The sequence below is a fragment of the Drosophila bipectinata genome, chromosome 2L (assembly GCF_030179905.1).
Source record: "Drosophila bipectinata strain 14024-0381.07 chromosome 2L, DbipHiC1v2, whole genome shotgun sequence".
Lineage (NCBI taxonomy): Eukaryota > Metazoa > Arthropoda > Insecta > Diptera > Drosophilidae > Drosophila > Drosophila bipectinata.
The window spans coordinates 6,085,974-6,103,930 of record NC_091736.1 but is presented as its reverse complement, the minus strand read 5'-3'; the positions used below and the strand labels follow the sequence as shown (position 1 = coordinate 6,103,930).

Below are 17,957 nucleotides of genomic sequence, written 5' to 3'. Positions count from 1 at the left end.
ATATTAACCACAAATCTAAAATACCAGAGATTCCTGGAAATGTTCACGGTGTTTGATTAATAAACAAAAGGAGCTGTGGTTAGAAGGATAAATATAGAAATAATAACAAAGGAATATGATTATTTTGAACGAAAAGTACCTTTCTTTCAGCTTTTATAAATTATTCATTATTCGGATTTTTATTTTTAAATTGAAAACCCTCCGGAATATTCTTCTGATTCATTGTTCCTAATCGGCTTGCAAGAGGCCTAATCCCATTAATAATATTCCCTTCCAAGTCAGTTACCTTTTCTGCAATTTGCAAATCAGCAAAGAAATTTCTTGAATTTTTTCCATTCTTTCTCTGGAATTTGTCCCCTCAATCGAAAAAAAGCAGGACCCTTCGAGATGAACGATGTTTCGTTCTTCGATTGGCTTCATTTGGTTGCTCAACATGCGCATTGTTGGGCTTCATTAACTTTTGCCCATGGACTGCGATTGAGACATTCGCACTCGGACGGAACATTCGAACAGCAATCGTCAGTTAGGCATATTTAATGGATTTTTTTTCTCCTTCTATATTCTGAATAAAGTTTTTACTCCCTAGCTTCCCATTGAAGTGGAAGAAAAGTCGGAAAAATATCTTTGATTTTTGTGTTTTTTGGGATTTTCGATTACATGTCGGATTTTCTGGGCTCTGCCCTTTGTTTATTCAGTCGACGGTAAATTGCTTTGTTTATACTTGTTGGAGTGAGAAATGCTAGTAGAACCTAGAAGTAGAAGCTCAGCACAAGGCACAAGTGTTTATTGCAAGTAAAAAGTGCCACTTGCACTTGGCACACAGATGCCGCAGTAAATGTAAATGCATTCGAATGGAAAATAAAGAAAGGGGCTGGACCGGACCTTGGGGCATTGAACTCGAGTCGATGCATCAGGAATAATTTCAAGGTGGCAATCAAAGCCAGAGGTAAACAAATGTATATTCATATTTTCTTGTTATGCTATCTAAACAAACCAGAAGGGAAAAGTTTGTAAACAAGGAAGTGATAATAAATGTAAAGTTCTTTTAAGATATTTATTTGATAAAGAATGTATAGTATTTCAAGACACCCAATTATTCAAACCTGAAAAACCCCTATCCTCAATTCAAAAATATTTACAAAATTAATCTTCTTCAATTTTGAAATCTCATTATCTGATGTCACCGCACAAAACAGTGTTTAAACAAAAAAAAAAAAAAATATTTACAATTAATGCCACCCTTTGCTGAACAATTTCTGATGATGTTAGATGTGTAAACACAAATCAATTGATAGGGGGCGACCCATAAAGAAAGTTAAAAAAGGCAGTTGGGGAAAAGCAAGCTGCAAACGACAAGACCACACAGCCGAAAGGGCCAACAATTTTGAGGCAACTCCAACTTGATTAATGGCCCAATCCGGCCAAGAAGAGTGAAAAAAGTTTATGTATTATTTCTTGTGATGGGTGCCAAGTTGAGGAAAATTGAAAAGCCAATTGTATTGTTTTGCCGACAAAACAAAACAAAACATCTCAAAACAAATGATGTGCCAGCGGTGGTGCCGGTCAAATTCGACAAGGCAATCAAAATGAAGTTACCTCCGATTGGGGGTACATCCATTAATCACCGTAAAACCAAAAGAAATTGGAGTAGAAGAAAGCAGAGCCGAACAAAAAATAAAACACAAAATACAAGAACAGAAAACGATTTAAAACAAATTAATAGTGGCACAGAACATAAAGGGATAGTAGATTCCAGGCTAAGGGGTTCGAGCTGTTTCAATGTTTAATTAGTTTGCAGAACAATAGCCGCAGGGATGGGGCTATGGCTTTAGTTATTCCCTGTTGTTGTGGTTCTCCTACCAAGTTTGAGTTTAATTAAAGCCACAAGCCGACAACCGGCAGTACAAAGTATAGATATTTGATAGAAACCAACATTTTTTGGAAAGAATATCCATGAAAGTCGGAAATTGCAAGAACCAGTTAAAACTAAGAGCCTTGCTTTGGTGAAATATTTATTAAAATAATATAAAAGGAATATTAAAATAAAGTAGAATCCTATACCTACAGATGATAAAGGTCCATACTATAAGATACCCGAAACGAAAAGGAATACGAGGTAGGAGGGCAGGCTAAGCAGGACTCTTGCTTATTATTCTTTTCAAATATTTATGAAAGTAAAATAAACAAATTATTTAGAAAAACATGAGAAACCTTCAAGTACCGACTCCTGTACAAGCAAATAAAATCAAGACCACAGAGGTCTTAGTTTCTTTTCTTTTAATGAAAAGGAAGGCTTCAGTCGGCAAATTATTAAAATTGTGAGAAAACCTCAAAAAATTACACAGAACCCAAAAAACCGAGTCAAAAATAAACCAACAGAATAAAGCATAAAATTGTGTGGAAAACATAAACACAAATTATATGCAAAAGCAAGCCCACAATTGGGAGGCAAAAACAGCTCAAATAAAAAACGATGACAGCAAATAAAATAGGCGAGCAAGTATAAAAAATGCTAAATAAAAATTAAATTCTGTTCATGCCAAGCACGAAACAAGGAAAATGGAAAACCAGCAAAGGAAAAGAATGAAAAGTCGTAGCCGGAGGGTGGCTCAAAAGGGGGAGTGGCTCGTAAGTTGCCACAAGGCCTCAGGCGAATTATTTGGGGGCAAGGATGACTGGATGGGGCTGGATGTGGGGGTTGGCTGTCGCACAAATTTTTAGTTAATTAAAACTAAAAGTGAAAATGCGCAAATTGCGGGTAATAAAAACGCTTAAAGCGACACAAGGGACACCAGAAGGGGCAAGGATAACCAGAATGGAATAAAGAGTAGACGCGAAAATAAGCGGGCAGGACAACAGCCATGAAAGGATACAAACGAGATGATGACATAATGTAAATAGTATAATTTAACATATTTTTATAATGGGTATCATACGTACCCTTTAATATCAAAAGTTCTTCTAAAAATATACTTTTTAGTCCTATATTTGTGGTTTAAAAAGTTGAGCTTTTGTTAAAAAACTATATGATACCCGATACTTCTACATTAAATATAAGCTAGGTAGGCTAGATAAGACCTAATCTTCTAAAAAAGAAAAATAATATACTTCAAAAGTACCGGGTATAGATATGCAGATTCCTTTTATAAGCATACAAAAAAAACAAGATCAAAAAAGGGGGAAAAAATTAAAAGACCGGCATGAGAACGAAAAACAAATGCAATTTACAATGCTAACACTAAAATTGGGCAAAGAACCAACCAAAAAACCGTCGGAATGAAAAAAAAACGTGGCTGTGAAATAAGAAAAATTTTGTTTGGACTGCAAAGCAGGCTGCATAAATGAGGAAAACGGCTGCAGAGGAAAAACCTGTGCGAAAAGCAGCGCGTGGAAAATAATGCCAGTCCAGTGGAGGAAAAAAAGGAGAAATGGGGGTAAATTGCGTACAACCAGTGGGTGGGGCGGGGGGCGGCATTGTTTAGTTGGTGAAATGCTGGACAGCCGGGTACAACGGAATGTGTTTCGGAAAATCGGGTCTGGGGGTGGAAGAAAAAGGAAGGCGCCGCAAAAAACAAGGCGACTAGTTAACAAAAGCCAGTATGCTGACAAAAAAGTGGACAGAAATGCAGGAGAAAGGGTCTTCTTTGTTGTGTTTAAGGTGACAAAGAATTAGCAGGGCCACAAAAGGATACCAGAAGGCAAGGGGAGAGCAGTGCGAGAACTTTTCATCCTGAAAAGATGATGGACGATGCTATGAAATGAATGGGGTTTGCTAAAATGGATTATATTTTCCCAAATTCATTTAAATTAATGAAATAAACAAGACAAAGGATAAAGGACTTTCTAAAAATTAATTAAATATTTAAGAGATGCTTATATCTATAACGGTTTTATTCTAGAAGTATTTTTGTGAAAATTATAGTTTAGTTCATTGTTATTCAAGTCTCCAAAAATTTTATAAGCTTTATCTAACTTTTCTTTAACACTTTACATATTTTCTTTCCAACAATTTCACTTTAAGCCATGGGGAAAAAATTCTTGAAGCAAGAATCTCTAGCCATGCAAATTTTCCCTCGTTTTCCTAACGTGTTCTTGTTTTTATTTTTTTGTGATCCATTTTGCTGACCAGCTAAATAAAAATGTAAAAACCGCGCAATGCTAACAAAATGCAGATTAAGTCAACAACTGGAGGGGGGTTTTGCTTTTCACCACCAAGGGGGATTTTTCAGCTAAAAAGAAAATAGATAGCATCTCAAAAAAAAAGATGGTAGATAGTGTTACGTTCTAGCAGATAATATGGAAATCAGGAAAATACTAAATCACTTGTTTTATTTCATTTTTATTTCCTTGTCGCTTTTGGTAAGGGAATATTTTTGGGGTTTTTTCAGCTATCTTGGATTACCATTTTGCCTGACAATTAGGTGCAAATGAGTTAGAACGCATGGCGCAAGGGAATAAGTGGGTTTCTGGTAGTTCTCTTCATTTTAGCCCGAAAATAAAATAGGAAAAAACTTTATAGAGGAAAGGTAAATCCCTCATTTTTACATTTTCCACTTCATAAAAAAGTTTTGCTTTTCCACAAAAAAAAATAAATAGAATTTCCCCTTTCCTGATTTTCAATTGCATTTGTCGGCTCACACAACGCCTAAAAAGTGTTTTTGTTTTTTTTTATTTTTGAGTTGGAAAGGGGATGACCACATCATCAAATTGCTAAAAATAAAATATTACAGAGAAAGAGCCACTGGCACTGCCGGCAGTGGGAATTATGAAAAATGCCTTGTAAAGTGGCTGAACCCAGAAAAATCATCATTAAAAATTAGCTGCACTAATTTGATGTGAAAATTGGGTCAAAAAGAAGTGGTAGTGGTGGGGGGCGGTAGCCGAGTTGATTGCCGCCTGCATTTGGCAAACAGGGGGCGTGGCTATATAGAGGGGAGTTAGTGGGGAGAAGAGCGTGTGCCAAGTCAATGAAGCCACAAATGTTTAATTGTTTGAATGCTTTGAATTAATTGAATGTGCAAGAGGCAGTGCCTCCAATTTTCCCCTCCACATCTTGCAGCAGCTGCGTTTGTTTACTCGCGCCAAAATGTTTGAAGTGGTTCCCCCCCACAGGGGGTGGAGTGTATGTAGAGTGGGTGGGCGGTATACCCCACTATTGTGTGTGTGTGTTTGCTTCTGAGTGTAGCAGCGAAGCAGAACGAATTCGAGCTAATAGACTGATTGCAAAAGTTGCAGGAAAAGCGTGGAAAAGCACAAGGGAACTTGAGGAAGACATTGCCCAAGACAGAGACAACCTCACTAGAGGGGAAAGAGACAGGAATAGGTTAGAGGCGAAGTGAAAGTGTTGGGAATCGATTTGAAAAGCAAATAAAATCGACTGCTAGATGCTTTCCAAAGGCGCCAAATAAAAGGGGTGCTGCAAGTGGGTGGGTAGACCCTAAAATAAAAAGAAAATAGAAAATAAAGAAAGGAGAACATAGCGAGGGGAGAATTCTACATAAGTGCAGTGTCAATAATTGGGCGAGAATTCGATAAAGTGCAACAAATACAAGATAAAAGTGATCCCACACTCGATTGTATAATTAGATCCAATAATTGTTTATGCCCCAAATGTGAGTTGGCAGATCGTTAAAAAAACAGCAGAGGAAATGCCTAGAATATGGCCTAGTAATACCAAAATATACACCCTAATAAAATAAATATTATGCTAATAATTTAGAGGTTTAGGAAAATTGATCATTAAAGTATTAGCTTAATGGAGTTGATCTGGAACACAATTGCATATCTTTAAAGAATTCTATACAATAAAAAAACTTTGAATTCTATTATCATTAATTAAGGCTAATTGGAATCAAACAAACATTCCACTTTAAATGAAATGTAAGCTTCAAGTTTCGAGATCAATCTAGCTATTATAGTATATATGTTCAAGCTTAATTAAACAATAGTATACAACCGATTTATTTTTCTGATTGGCTATGCCATTTGCCTGCATAATTTCATTTTTGCTTAATTCAATAAATCAGTTCTCCGACAGTTCCAGACAGCTTGACATTATAGAGGTTTGTCTAGAATTTGTAATACCCATTTTTTTCTATGCTCTTTAAATCAGATTTTGCAAAACCCTCTGCATTTTCCACTTTCTTTTTCATTTTGATTGGAGAACCTCAATACCGGCTCCTCACCCTTTTTGTTTGTTTTTTTAAATTTCTTGTTTTTTGTCCGATTTGCCCGCAGAAATTGCCACTCGGCATACAAATTAATTTGTTTTAATTGTGCCGCTCCCGGCACGTTCCATTTTCGAGATCCCATCGAGCCGATTAGCCCGAACTTTTGTTGTATTTTGATATTATTAATTGCTATGGGTAATTGTTCAGATTCAATTGAGATTTATATAGAGTAGAGTTATTGCAATGTAAAGTATTTGACAATTAAATGGGTTTCTTATTGAAGTATGCTTGAGGTATAGATACTTCCAGAAAGGCTTGGTGCAATCTTTCAATTAGGTGAAACAAAAACATTTCCTGCATTTTTTAAAGAACCCGTTAAATGGAATCTCCAAGGAGTCACTCACATCATTATCCTCCGATTTGGCGGCATTTGATTCTGTTGCTGTTGCCGGTTGTCGTTGCAGTTGCATCTGCCTTTGCCTCTGATGTTGCTCCTTCTTCCGCCGATGGGCAATTTCGATTTGCAGCCATTCGACAGGAGAGTGCTGCCCCTCCTCCATGGTGTGCAACTCGAGATCGTCGTTATGGTATTCGTTATACTGAAGTTGGCTCTGGCTTCTTTTAATGGCTTTCTTGCGGAGCTTCTTGGACATGGCTTGAGATTTATGCTGATGATGACGCATCGGCAGTGGTGTTGCCAGGAGATGCTGTTGCAGATTCTGTTGCAGCTTCAGCTCCCACGCCATCAGATGTTGCTGCTCGTGTCTCAGATGCAGTTCTGAACTTTTATCACGTTCTCCGCTCAAGTCATCAGACAGGCGTTGCCCCGGCAACACCTCCTCTTCCGAGTCGGCCTCCTCCAGCCAGGCATTCCTGGCCAGTTGATGGTCATTAGCGTTGGCTGGCTGCCACAGAGAGTTGGCCAAAATCAAGGCTAGCCACAAACTCTTTAACTGCATTTTGTTCAGGCGCGTTTTTTCTAATTAATTGCCTGACACTATTTCGAGTGCTCCCCTTTTTTTTGTGTAATTTTTCTATGTTTTACTTAAAAAATATCCAACATATGGCAGCTGAGAAATATCTTAAGATTTACACAGATTTTTAAAGATTTTTCTCAACATTTTGCGGTCTGTGTTAATGCGACAAGAGGGGCATAAATCATAATCCAAACGAAGCAAACTGTGCCACGCACGCACAACAGATATTTCGTGAATGAAAAAACCGCTTTGTAAATTATTTGGCTTTAATTGGAGGCCAAAAGAATAGACTGACAGACAGCCGGACGGATAGGAAATCGGCTAGACAAAAAATTGATTGCCAAATGCCAAGTAGTCTGTCAGTGTGTAGTTTTTTGGAGCTTAAAATATTGTTTGGAACACACAACGAGCTAAGAATTTCACAACCGCAGATATTCACGCACTAACGGATGTAGATACAGATCCACTTGAAGATACACAGATACAGAGACGTCTGAGTCACTTGAAAAGCCAACGACAACTGACATCTAGCCGCTTGCTAGCGACGATCCACAAGTCGTGGGCAGCAAATGTTGCAAAGCTATATATATTTCGATATTTCCTTTAAATATCGATATTTCCTTTTTTCCTTTTTTTTTTTTTATATAAAAAATATAACATTTTTATATTTTATTGATAAAATTGTACTCGCATTGTTGGAAAACTTCTCAGGGATTACATTAGCAACATTTTTATCTTGCCGCTTGGCTTGTGGAATGTAAACAGACAACAGCTGACCCGAAGCAACATAAACAAACCTTGGGAGTGGAAAATTCGAGTTAAGAGAGCCTCCAAAGAGTCAGAAAGAGAGCGGCGGCGCGCACATGGCAATGCAAGCAGCATGTTGCTGAGTTCATCAACCGCCATGTCAGCAACATGTTGCCCTCATTTCTACACATTGCATTTTCCAGGCCCGCCAATTGCATTTTTTGATTGTTTGTTCAACTAATTCAATAGCTCTGCATCGGGGCTTTTCCTCTTAAAAAATTAACACTCCCTAACAGCGGGAAATCGAACTGTTTAATGGCTTTTCGCAGTGCGCTTTTGATCTAGTTCGGATAGTGAAATTGCTCCACAAAGTAGGTGCTGCCATTAAATGGCAATAATCTATAAATTAAAGGTAAGGTGCACCTGGTTTAATGCCTTCTTTAGAGACTCCATAGAGTTAAGGAATTTTTGTGTTTTAAGCTAAGTAAATGGTATTAAATATCTTTGGCCCTAATTAGTTCATCAGATTTTAGGCTCTCCACGGTTGTGGTACGCAAGACACTTCAAAGGAATTTGTGTTATTATCTCGGCAGGTTATCTCGCCACCTCGGCACCTTTGGGGCGACACATTTGGCACCTGCCGCTTTGGCAGATTCCAGGGATTAGGACTCGGTCACGTTGATGCTTGTGCTGACGCCTTGCAGTGTTTGCTTTCCACTGCAACTGCGCTAATTGTTGTCAGCCAGTGGGCCGGCAGGATGATTGATGAACTCCACAAGGGCATGGCTAGGCCAAGCTGGCACGCATCAGAATCCACCTGCCCAGCTGTCCACCGGCCCTGGAATATTCCCTCCCAGGAAAAAGATCAGCATGGGATCATGATGAGGTGTTGCCCACTTGCACTTAATTGCACGTTTGGTCGGACGAATCAACGCCCAGGCCAGAAAACCGCCAAAGTCAAAGCCGAAAAACGCCCCTGGAATGGGCTGGCCACTGGTACACTGAGAGAATTACACTTCTCACTTGTGTAAACACCTATGTAACTTTTGATTTTAAGACTCAAATAGTAAAAACTTTTCCCCAAGTGTAATCTCTCCGAAAGAAGAGGATGCCCCCCACTGAGTGGCGATGGCGACTAGCGTGGAAATTTATGTGGCCAGTTGGCCGCGGCTAGCAGAGCTCCACAGCGAGGGGGGATGTGAGGAGGTGGGGTGGTTCAGCGGGGCAAGGTGGCATTGCTGTTATTGCTGCCGCTCCTGCTGTTGCTGCATAATTGATAAATGTTTACAAATTATTATGTTGCACATACAGCAGCGGTGCCAGCAGCAACAACACACCGGCAGAGGCCACCCAGGCGAGGAGGCCACACCCCCTTATCCACCAGGAGCAGATTCTCTAGCGGAAAATCGTGTGGTGAAAGCAGAGAGCTTGTTGGTGTTTATTTATTTAATTGATTGTTTTTAAAAGTATAAAAAATAATATTACAGAATACCCTCTCATGGAGATATTAAAATTAGGGAGTAGGGTGTAATTTTAAAGGAGTAACCCCCTTCTAGAGAGTATCATTATAGTCGCATCCTTTTGGTCCAGCTTTCTCCATTTCCCCCTCTGTTTGTTTTGGTATTTTGTCTGGCCCTGGAGCCGTTTTTTCTCACGACAAGGCGCCAACTGCATATTCATTTAATTTCTGTTCTGTTCTGTTCTGTACTGGCCGCTAATTAAAATGAATCCACGTAGACAGGCAGAAAGGCAGACAGGCAGCTAACGGGCTGAATAAAAGGCGAAAAGGGCCAAGGGAACGGGAGCCAGTTCCATTAGCTGTGGATACTATACCATTGTGTAATGGATCGGTGGTGAGCTGTATTTATAGCAAAATCATTTTTCCATTGAGAGCGTATTAAGCTGCTTCAGTCGGTGGTTTTCCACATTGCCCTTGGCATTAGGCATTTTTGCTTTTGTTTCACTTGTCTTACAGCTTCGATTTTTATTTACTTTTATTCTTTTTTTTTTTTTCTTTGCTGCCGCATTCAATTTGGCTAAGTTGCCATTCGATTTTCCCAAGACCAGAGGAGGTGGAAATTGCAGAGGCAGCAGCTGCCAAAAGAAATGAAATCGAATTCAATACAAAATGCAAATGAGACCGCAAACGAGAAAAAACCGAATGAGAAATGAGACGCCAGCGAAATCATAAAAATCAAATTTGAAATTGATAGGGGAACGGGAGCGGGGCAGAACCAGGATGATGACTGGATATCACAGGATATACCACAGAAGCTGAAACTGAAAAGGAAATGGCTCAATCGACATCGAACCAAGACCATCCCCTGCTAACTGCTATGTGTGTGGCGGTGTAGGTTCCACTTTCTGACAGCCATTTCCTGGCAATTATTTAAAGCATTTAGTGTTTAACCCACGAACAATGCAGATCTATGACTTTAACCCCCCTCCAGTCCTCTCACTATGGAGGGTTAAAACTTTTCAATGCCCTAAACCGCTTAGTCCTCGGATGACGAGGGGAAAGGCAAATTGACTTAAGATAAGACTGACTGCCCGGGGCCCAAGGCCAAAGTGACAACAAACCCTAACCAGAAACAGAAAAACAAAGTCAAAAAAAAAGGGTGCTGCCTAACCCCATTTAAAGAGCAGAGCAATTTCCGGTTGCCCCCTGGGATAGAGACAGACTGCTAGACAATGACAGAGAGGGCAGACTTCCAGTCAGCCAGCATTCAAATATTTGTCATCATCAAGTGACATCTGTTTGTCGTGGGGTTTTTGTTTCGGAGGTCCACCAGAAAGTTCGTATAGTCAAAGGTCAGTGCCTGACTTCCACTACCATAAAGTTGGTTCATTGTTAGAGCTCTGGTATAAAAGCTAAAGCTGCAACTATTTCAAACACCATTGCCCATGAAAAATGTAGCATGAAATAGAAGCTCTTCAAAAATTGCCTCACATAGATCATTCTTGCTTTCACAATGCAAGTCAATCGATTGTCAGCATGACGAAGAATTTGCATAAATCTCACAGTTCAGCTGCCACGCCCCTTGCCATTCCGAATGGTGGCTTATCGATGGCCAAGACCAAGGCAGAAGAACGCCAGTTGGAAAGGTGAAAGGTGTGTGTAGATAAAAGCGGCAGGGAGATGCATCTTCCAAGGGAGGGGAGGTATTTTTAACGAGCTCCCAAGTTCTCGGTTCACGGTGCTCGCTTCCCAGGAAGCTGCAACAATTTTCAACGGAAAATGCATCCAAGGAAAATGTAAATAGCCAACAAGAAAATACAATAAAAGCAAACTCTAGCTGAAAATCCAGCTGGAAATGCAGTCGAGATTCCCCAATGTCCGCCCAAAAAAAAAAAGATAAAAACTAAGGAAAATACTAAAAGACCCAATGACATAGTTTGCATACTCTCTCAACCGAAGAAGCAGGAAACATTTAAGGAGGAAATCCATAGTCGGGGGGAAGGAAAATCTAAAAAAGGGGCCAGAGTGGCAGAGAGGCGGAGACTATTAAAGCGGCATTTGCAGCGTGTTGAAAGGCGTCGAGGCTGCAATTAGCCGAGGCGCTCTTCCTACCAGTGGGGGGAGGCGGAAAAACAAGTTGGTGCATCAAGTTGCGTGTGGGGCATAAAAATAGAATTGCATCTATTTTTGAGGAAACCTCAACAGGGGGACTAACTTTATGAGGTCCACCAGGTAATTTAAGTAGGAGGTGGATCGGGAAAACTACCTTCCAACCTCCTTCTCTTATGATCATTACATAACAAGGTGGTTCTATGAGTAACTACCATTAATGATGAAAAGCTTGCAGATTTTTCGTTGACCTTTAAAATAATTATTATTAAACGTTTATGGTTATGTTCCAGCTTATGCTTTAAGATAATATCGGTTACAGTTGGCCGTTTTAGGTATTATCAAAATAATATCTTAAAATGAAAATTAAAAAAAAAAAGTTTATCATAATTCAAACTAGATCAACTTAAATAAAAAAAAAAAAAAACAACAATAAAAATTACAACAACAGAAAGTACAACAAAAAAATTTACAACAACCAAAATTAAAACAAAAAAAAAAATTTTTTTTTTTAAATAATTAATTATCTGATTTTTTGGGCCTGCTTAGGTGCAACCTATGAGAATCGAGGAGGAGGGCACTTTTTTAAATAATTTTTTTTTTTTTAATTTTATTGAAAATCTAACAAATTAAAGCATCTTTTACAATGATATCATATGAAAATAAAAGCTAAAATTTGACTCTTCAATACTATTTGACTTTTAAGCGTCCTTGAAAGTAGGCAATGGAAATATAAGTGTTTACATTTTCAGACTAAAAATTTATAAACAAACATGGTTTTCTGTAGAAATTATAAAAGACTTAAAGTAATTAGGGATATTTAAGGAAGGAATGTAAGGAATTGAGGAATCAAAAGAAGCTTATTGAGTCGAGTCCAAAATAATTACCCTATTTTCCCATCAAAAGTTGAGATTCATTAAAAATCGCAAACCAGGAACTAAACTAAGGCATTAGACCATAGTTTCCAGCAGCTGGTACTAAAATCTAATCCCTCCTTAGAATTCCAAATGAAATTTCTCGCCAGCCAGGCAAACACAATGTTGTAGACTCTCTGCAGTAGTATCTTTGCTTTTCATAAACATTATAATCTGCAACTGAATTGATAGGCGCTTGTGTAGCCCCAGAAGGAGCTGAATTGTGAAATGCTATACACGGCTGTTTGTATGCGTGTGTATTGGCCATAAACAATTTAAGCCAATTCCAGTTAATGGCCGAGCTAACGATGCCAACGTGCGCCTTGTTAGTCAAAGCATTTTCGAGAATATTCCCAACATATTTCTATAATCATCGAGTCCAAGGTATAGACGTGCCAACGCTGCACCAATTGAAATAACTTCATAATGCTATGAACCAAAGCCATTTATGGGCTGGGCCTAAATTCAACCTTTGACCTATCCTAATTAAGTGAAACAATAAATGGCCGACCGACCCGATTAGAAGGTTTTGCGTAGGCGTACACCCGATTCGATCCGCACGAGACCCCTCGGCGAGATCCCTCAAAAATCCTGAAAACCTGAACCCAAAAACCCAGCATGCCTTGTCTAACTAATTGGATTAAATTTGATGCTCGACCTCATTCAATGGACCACTGGCGTTGTGTTTTTCTTTTTTCAGGTAGGATCTATCGCATACACAAACAAACAGGATTCGGAGTTGGACAAAGGAAACGAATACCCTAAAACTCGTTCCTTGGCCGCTTTGTATCTCGACCAGAAATCAATGTAAACAGCCGGCCCAGACCCAGATCCCACACCCAAACCCAAAAAAAGTAACAATGGCACTGGCGATTCGGCCAAGTCATTTTGGACTCTCTTGCACCTTTTGGTTACCATTTTGTACTTTTACGATGATTTCATGTCGACGATAACCGAACAAAACGCTCAAGTGGTCAGGGGGTAGGGTCGATGCTTTTCTAATCTCCTCGAGTGCATTTAAAATGAAATTAAATGAAAATTGTTTCCACTTTGATTACGCTTTGGTTAAATGAAGGATGAGCGATTTTAACGAGCGGAAAAATTGGAATATTTATTTAATAGGGGTATGAGGGAAAACCACTTTCAACGTTCAAGTATCGGGTATGCTATCAGTTATGAAAACACTAAGCCTTTTAAACATTTGTTTAATAAATAAATAAAAAAAACTTTGATCAGAAATGTTATTTAAATTGTTTTTCTTTTTATTCCAAAGAAAGAGCAGAAAATGTCAAAAGCAGCATCTGCAGGAACCGCAGAATTTCTGAGGTCCTGGCAAGGACTTCTTTCAATTTCGGGTATGCCGCAGCATTTTGCTCAACTTAATTGTGTGAAAAACTTTTCAGTGAGTACAGTGAGTTACCATCTCTCCTTCTGTATGACAGCCCCAAGGAAGCGAAAGTAAAAATTATTTAATATGATGGGAGTTAAGAGAACAATAAAAATAAAGTTTTTTGGCCAAAGCAGAAAGTGTGGGCTGTACACAAATAAGAACAACTAACTTTGACACAAACTTTAAACTAAAGAGATTTATAAAGTAAAGCTAAAGTGAATAAATTTCAAAAATATGTATTGCTAAACATATAATTTAATACGTTAAAGCTAAGCAGGAAAACTCATTTGAAAAGTAAGTAAAACCTTCTGAAATTCGCGCTGCCAAGCAAACTTTGACAATAGAAATTGTTGAAGAAAAGAAGAGGGTGTAGAAACGGGGTTTAATATGGGGTTTTCGTGAGGGATATTGTGGGGGGGTACACATCAGCAGGCAACACTTACCCGGCGACCGAGACATTTATGATGACGACAACATTTTTTCGCTTTCTATTTTGATGACGATGAGGACGACAAGGACAACTGGGACGACTAGGACGAGGATGGAAGCTGGCACAGCAGCAATCACATGCAGAAAAATGCACTAAAAAAAAAAAACCACGCACACCCTTGTACGTGAAAGGAATTGTTCTAGAAAAGGACTCAATGGAACGAAAATACGCCAGTGAGGGGATAAAATTGCAAGTTGCATTTTAGGCGAGATGGTGGATAAGTGCATGTCTTCAAGTGTTTGTGGGCGTTGGGAAAAAAAAATAAAATTATATCGTAGAAGACCCTGGAAAAACATTGGATGAGCTGGAAAACATGAACTCGTCACTGAAGTGGCAATAACGCCACAACAACTAGACATTGCGACAAAAATCGCGTGTGCCTTATCTCTAGCGGGAGTCCTGGCGGTTCGTGAGTCCAATTAAGGACCCAACCCGACTTTAAAGTCTCTCTCTTTTCTTTTCCACCTAATCACTAACTAAACAATTAATCAACCAGGACCCAAGTTTCACCATGTGGCCAAACCGAAGGCAGATTCCGGCGGTAACGCCCAGGGAAGTGACATTTTCGAGGCGGAACGTCAACACGATGGCCCAAAACAGTTGCAGCTTTTGGACCCCACCGCCGAGCCGGTTGATTAATGAGCTGTGATGCTTGGAGGTCTCCAAAGTGGGTAACTGGGAAAGTGGGCGGGGCAGTGCAGTAACCGAAGCTGTAAGTTAAGCAGTTTTAAAAGGGAAATGTCAGCTGAAGGATTTGTTACTGGTGACTGGGGAAATGAGTGGCTTGATTACGTGAGCTCAGCTCAGCTGCAAAAAGTCCGGGGAGAAGAATGGAAAGCACATCTAAAGGGCTCACTCAAAGAAAATAGTAATGGAAGATGATCAACAGGGAATTATTTTGAGTTAAAGGGAGAGCTGGAACATAAGATCTATGTGTGTCAAGTCTATAAGTACTTGGTAATAAAAATTGCTGCAATTTAAGCAACATGAATAGTTTTGCAACACATGCAGCATATCTAGCCGAGAGCAAACAATTCTCATTTATTGCCAAAACAAACAACTTGTTCAACACATGTCTGAAAATATAATTTCCTTAACAAACTCAATTCTAAAAATAAGTGAAATAATTTCAAAAGCAAATACCCGGACATCAATCACATACAAAATATCAGATAACAACACACTCTTCAATCCAACATCCTAATCAAGTTCGGAAATTCAGTTTTAGTTTCAGTTGTGGCTCCCAAACCCCCCCTTATAAGTTGTGTGTGTGAGAGTTTGAACTGAAATATATCCAAAAACATACAGCATTAAGCTGCTCGGGGATAAATTACAAAATGGGAAAGCATAACCGAGTATCTGGAAAATATTTTTCCACTCTTGTATGGCAGACAAACTGGCAACAAATTGCATAAATCAAGTTACACATCAACTTGCAATCACAAACTCTACTGCCAGTTGCAGTCGCAGTCAGAGTCGGTACTGCATTAGGGTTTCTGGCCAAATAACAAACATTTTCATCTCGAAATTCCATTCCCAATGGAATGCAATTGAAATTTAATTTTGATAGATATTTTCTCGCTTTTTTCTCCCTCAAAAAAGCCAAGCTTTTTCGCGCTTGCACCCAGTATTTTTCTGCACTTTTTATTTTGGAGGGCATGGTTTTCAAGGGGGTTTTTCACGACCCGATTTTCGTGGCTGGATGAGATTGAAATGTAATCAAAAATTGCGAATATTGCGAAAACTGAACTGCAAAGTACATCCTGCGGGCACATCTTAGTTGCAACGATTGCGTGGCAAGTGCTTCTGATGGTTTGTGGATTTGTGGCCTTGGGTTTCATTACATTTTCAGGAGGAATATATACATCACCAGTATGGAAATATTATTCTAATATTTTAACTAAATTTTGGTAATCAGCAACTGACAAATATTGAATATTAATCAAAGCAAAGGTAACACATGTAACACTTAATTTAAGACACTGTTGAGCCAATCTACCAACAAATGGTGTACAAAATTAATTAAAGCAAACTGAATCCTGACAAGGACACGCACAATGCACCCATGCGAGTGTGTGATTGGGTGTGTGTACATTTTCCTACCCGGAAAAGCCCTTGCTTCTGGCTCCTAAAAGCGAGCACAGCTGCATACTAATAAGCTGCCATCCGGGCAGCACATCCTCAACCTCTTTTGGGCCAATACCTCATCCTGTCCACCTATACTGGCCACTTGGCATCTGGTATCCTCCGGCCATTTTCCCCGTCCTCGGGGTCTGTTGGTCAGCCACGTGCCACGCCTACAATTCCGGTGAGATTGGGGCGGCGGCGGTGGCGACGACAACGACGGCTGGGAAAAGCTGTCAAGCTGACGTCGGTACAAGCATTATGACGGCATTTACACATCAGCTCTGAAGCTTCAGCCCCAGCTTGGCCAGCAGCCGAGGATTAAGTGGAGGACCTTTGCCCAAGGACTTGGGAGTCCTGAGCTCATAAGCCGTTGCAAAAAGGTTATACGAGCGAATATATGTGACTAAGTAAAAATGACCCATAAAATGGGGATACAAAAATATAGAGTACCTTTTAGTTGGAGAATTTATCTTCTTTTTTAAAAAGAATTTTTAAAAAGATTTATTTCTTAGTTTCTAAAGACCAGAAGCTCTTTAAGACCAATTTAAATGTTAAAATAGTCATGTTTTTTCTTACAATGTACCAAGGTTGCTTTTTAAAAAAGCATTCCTGTGAATTCTTTGAAATTTTTGCGACTACTATGCAAATAAATCCGAGTCTTCGTGGCTAAAAAAACTCAATTTCAGCCAGTCAGTGCAGTAGCAGCTGTTACTTCAGCCAGAAACCCCCCTTTTTTTTTAGGGGAGCACTCTGAGGTTCAACCGTACCGGAGGTCAATCGTACTCCGCCACCCTTGTCCCCACCAGGACATGTGGCTACAAACAGCGGGTGGCGCTTTCTATTTGTTTGCCTGAAAACACGCAGCGAGAAAAGAGCAGAACGGATCCCAAGGACTAGAAGGACGCAGGACGAAGGATGTTGAGCATGCACTAGACCCATTTCGTAGATGGTTTAGAATGCAGGACAGGAGTTGAATTGCACTTGCCCAAAAAAAAACAATGACCTAAACCGTGAAATAGCAGCTTTATGGGATGAGGGTTTAAAAAAAAAATGTTTTTCTTTCAAATTTTAGGAATCTATACTCTTGATAGAGTCATTATAGCCTTTTATAAAGAACTTTCAATGGTTCTATTTTAATAGAACTATCAGTTACCAACAAAAAAAATGAGAAATAAACTACCCCAACATTTTTTCACAGTCTCTCTCAGATATTTGCTTGAAATTTCGTTTTTCTGCAGACTGCACACGGTTTTTTGGATTGGGATAGGTCCTGGAATTTTGTTGGTTTCTCTGGTTGCGCGTCCTAAATGGATTTAGCTTGTCGCCCCATCTCTGTCTCTCTGTTTCTATCCATCTCTTTCCAAAAGGGAAAATGGGAAATGTGTTCATTTGCATGTGCCACATGTGTCCCAGAGTCGTTGTGTGTGGCAGAAATGCAATAAAAACGCCTGCCAGGGCTGATGTTAATTCACAAATTCAATTGTCAAATCAATACAAAATGGCAAATAAATTCTAATCTTTTTTTTTAACGCCAGGCAGCTGTCAGTGAAGAAATATCAGCCAGATGAGTCAGA

At 39.3% G+C, this 17,957-nt stretch overlaps 1 protein-coding gene across 2 annotated transcripts in view; it reads right to left on the bottom strand.

The window, feature by feature from the left end:
* Pvf3 (PDGF- and VEGF-related factor 3) overlaps positions 1 to 17,957 on the bottom strand; it is a 60,053-nt gene that overhangs the window by 27,213 nt on the left and 14,883 nt on the right. The window contains exon 1 of one of the 2 annotated variants that reach the window (XM_017233432.3): positions 6,575 to 7,206. The exons of the other annotated variant lie outside the window; for it this stretch is intronic. Within the exon in view, the coding sequence (XP_017088921.2) occupies positions 6,575 to 7,129 (555 nt within the window). The 5' untranslated portion in view covers positions 7,130 to 7,206. Of the gene's footprint in view, positions 1 to 6,574; positions 7,207 to 17,957 lie in introns of those variants that run through there. 2 annotated transcript variants of the gene reach the window in all.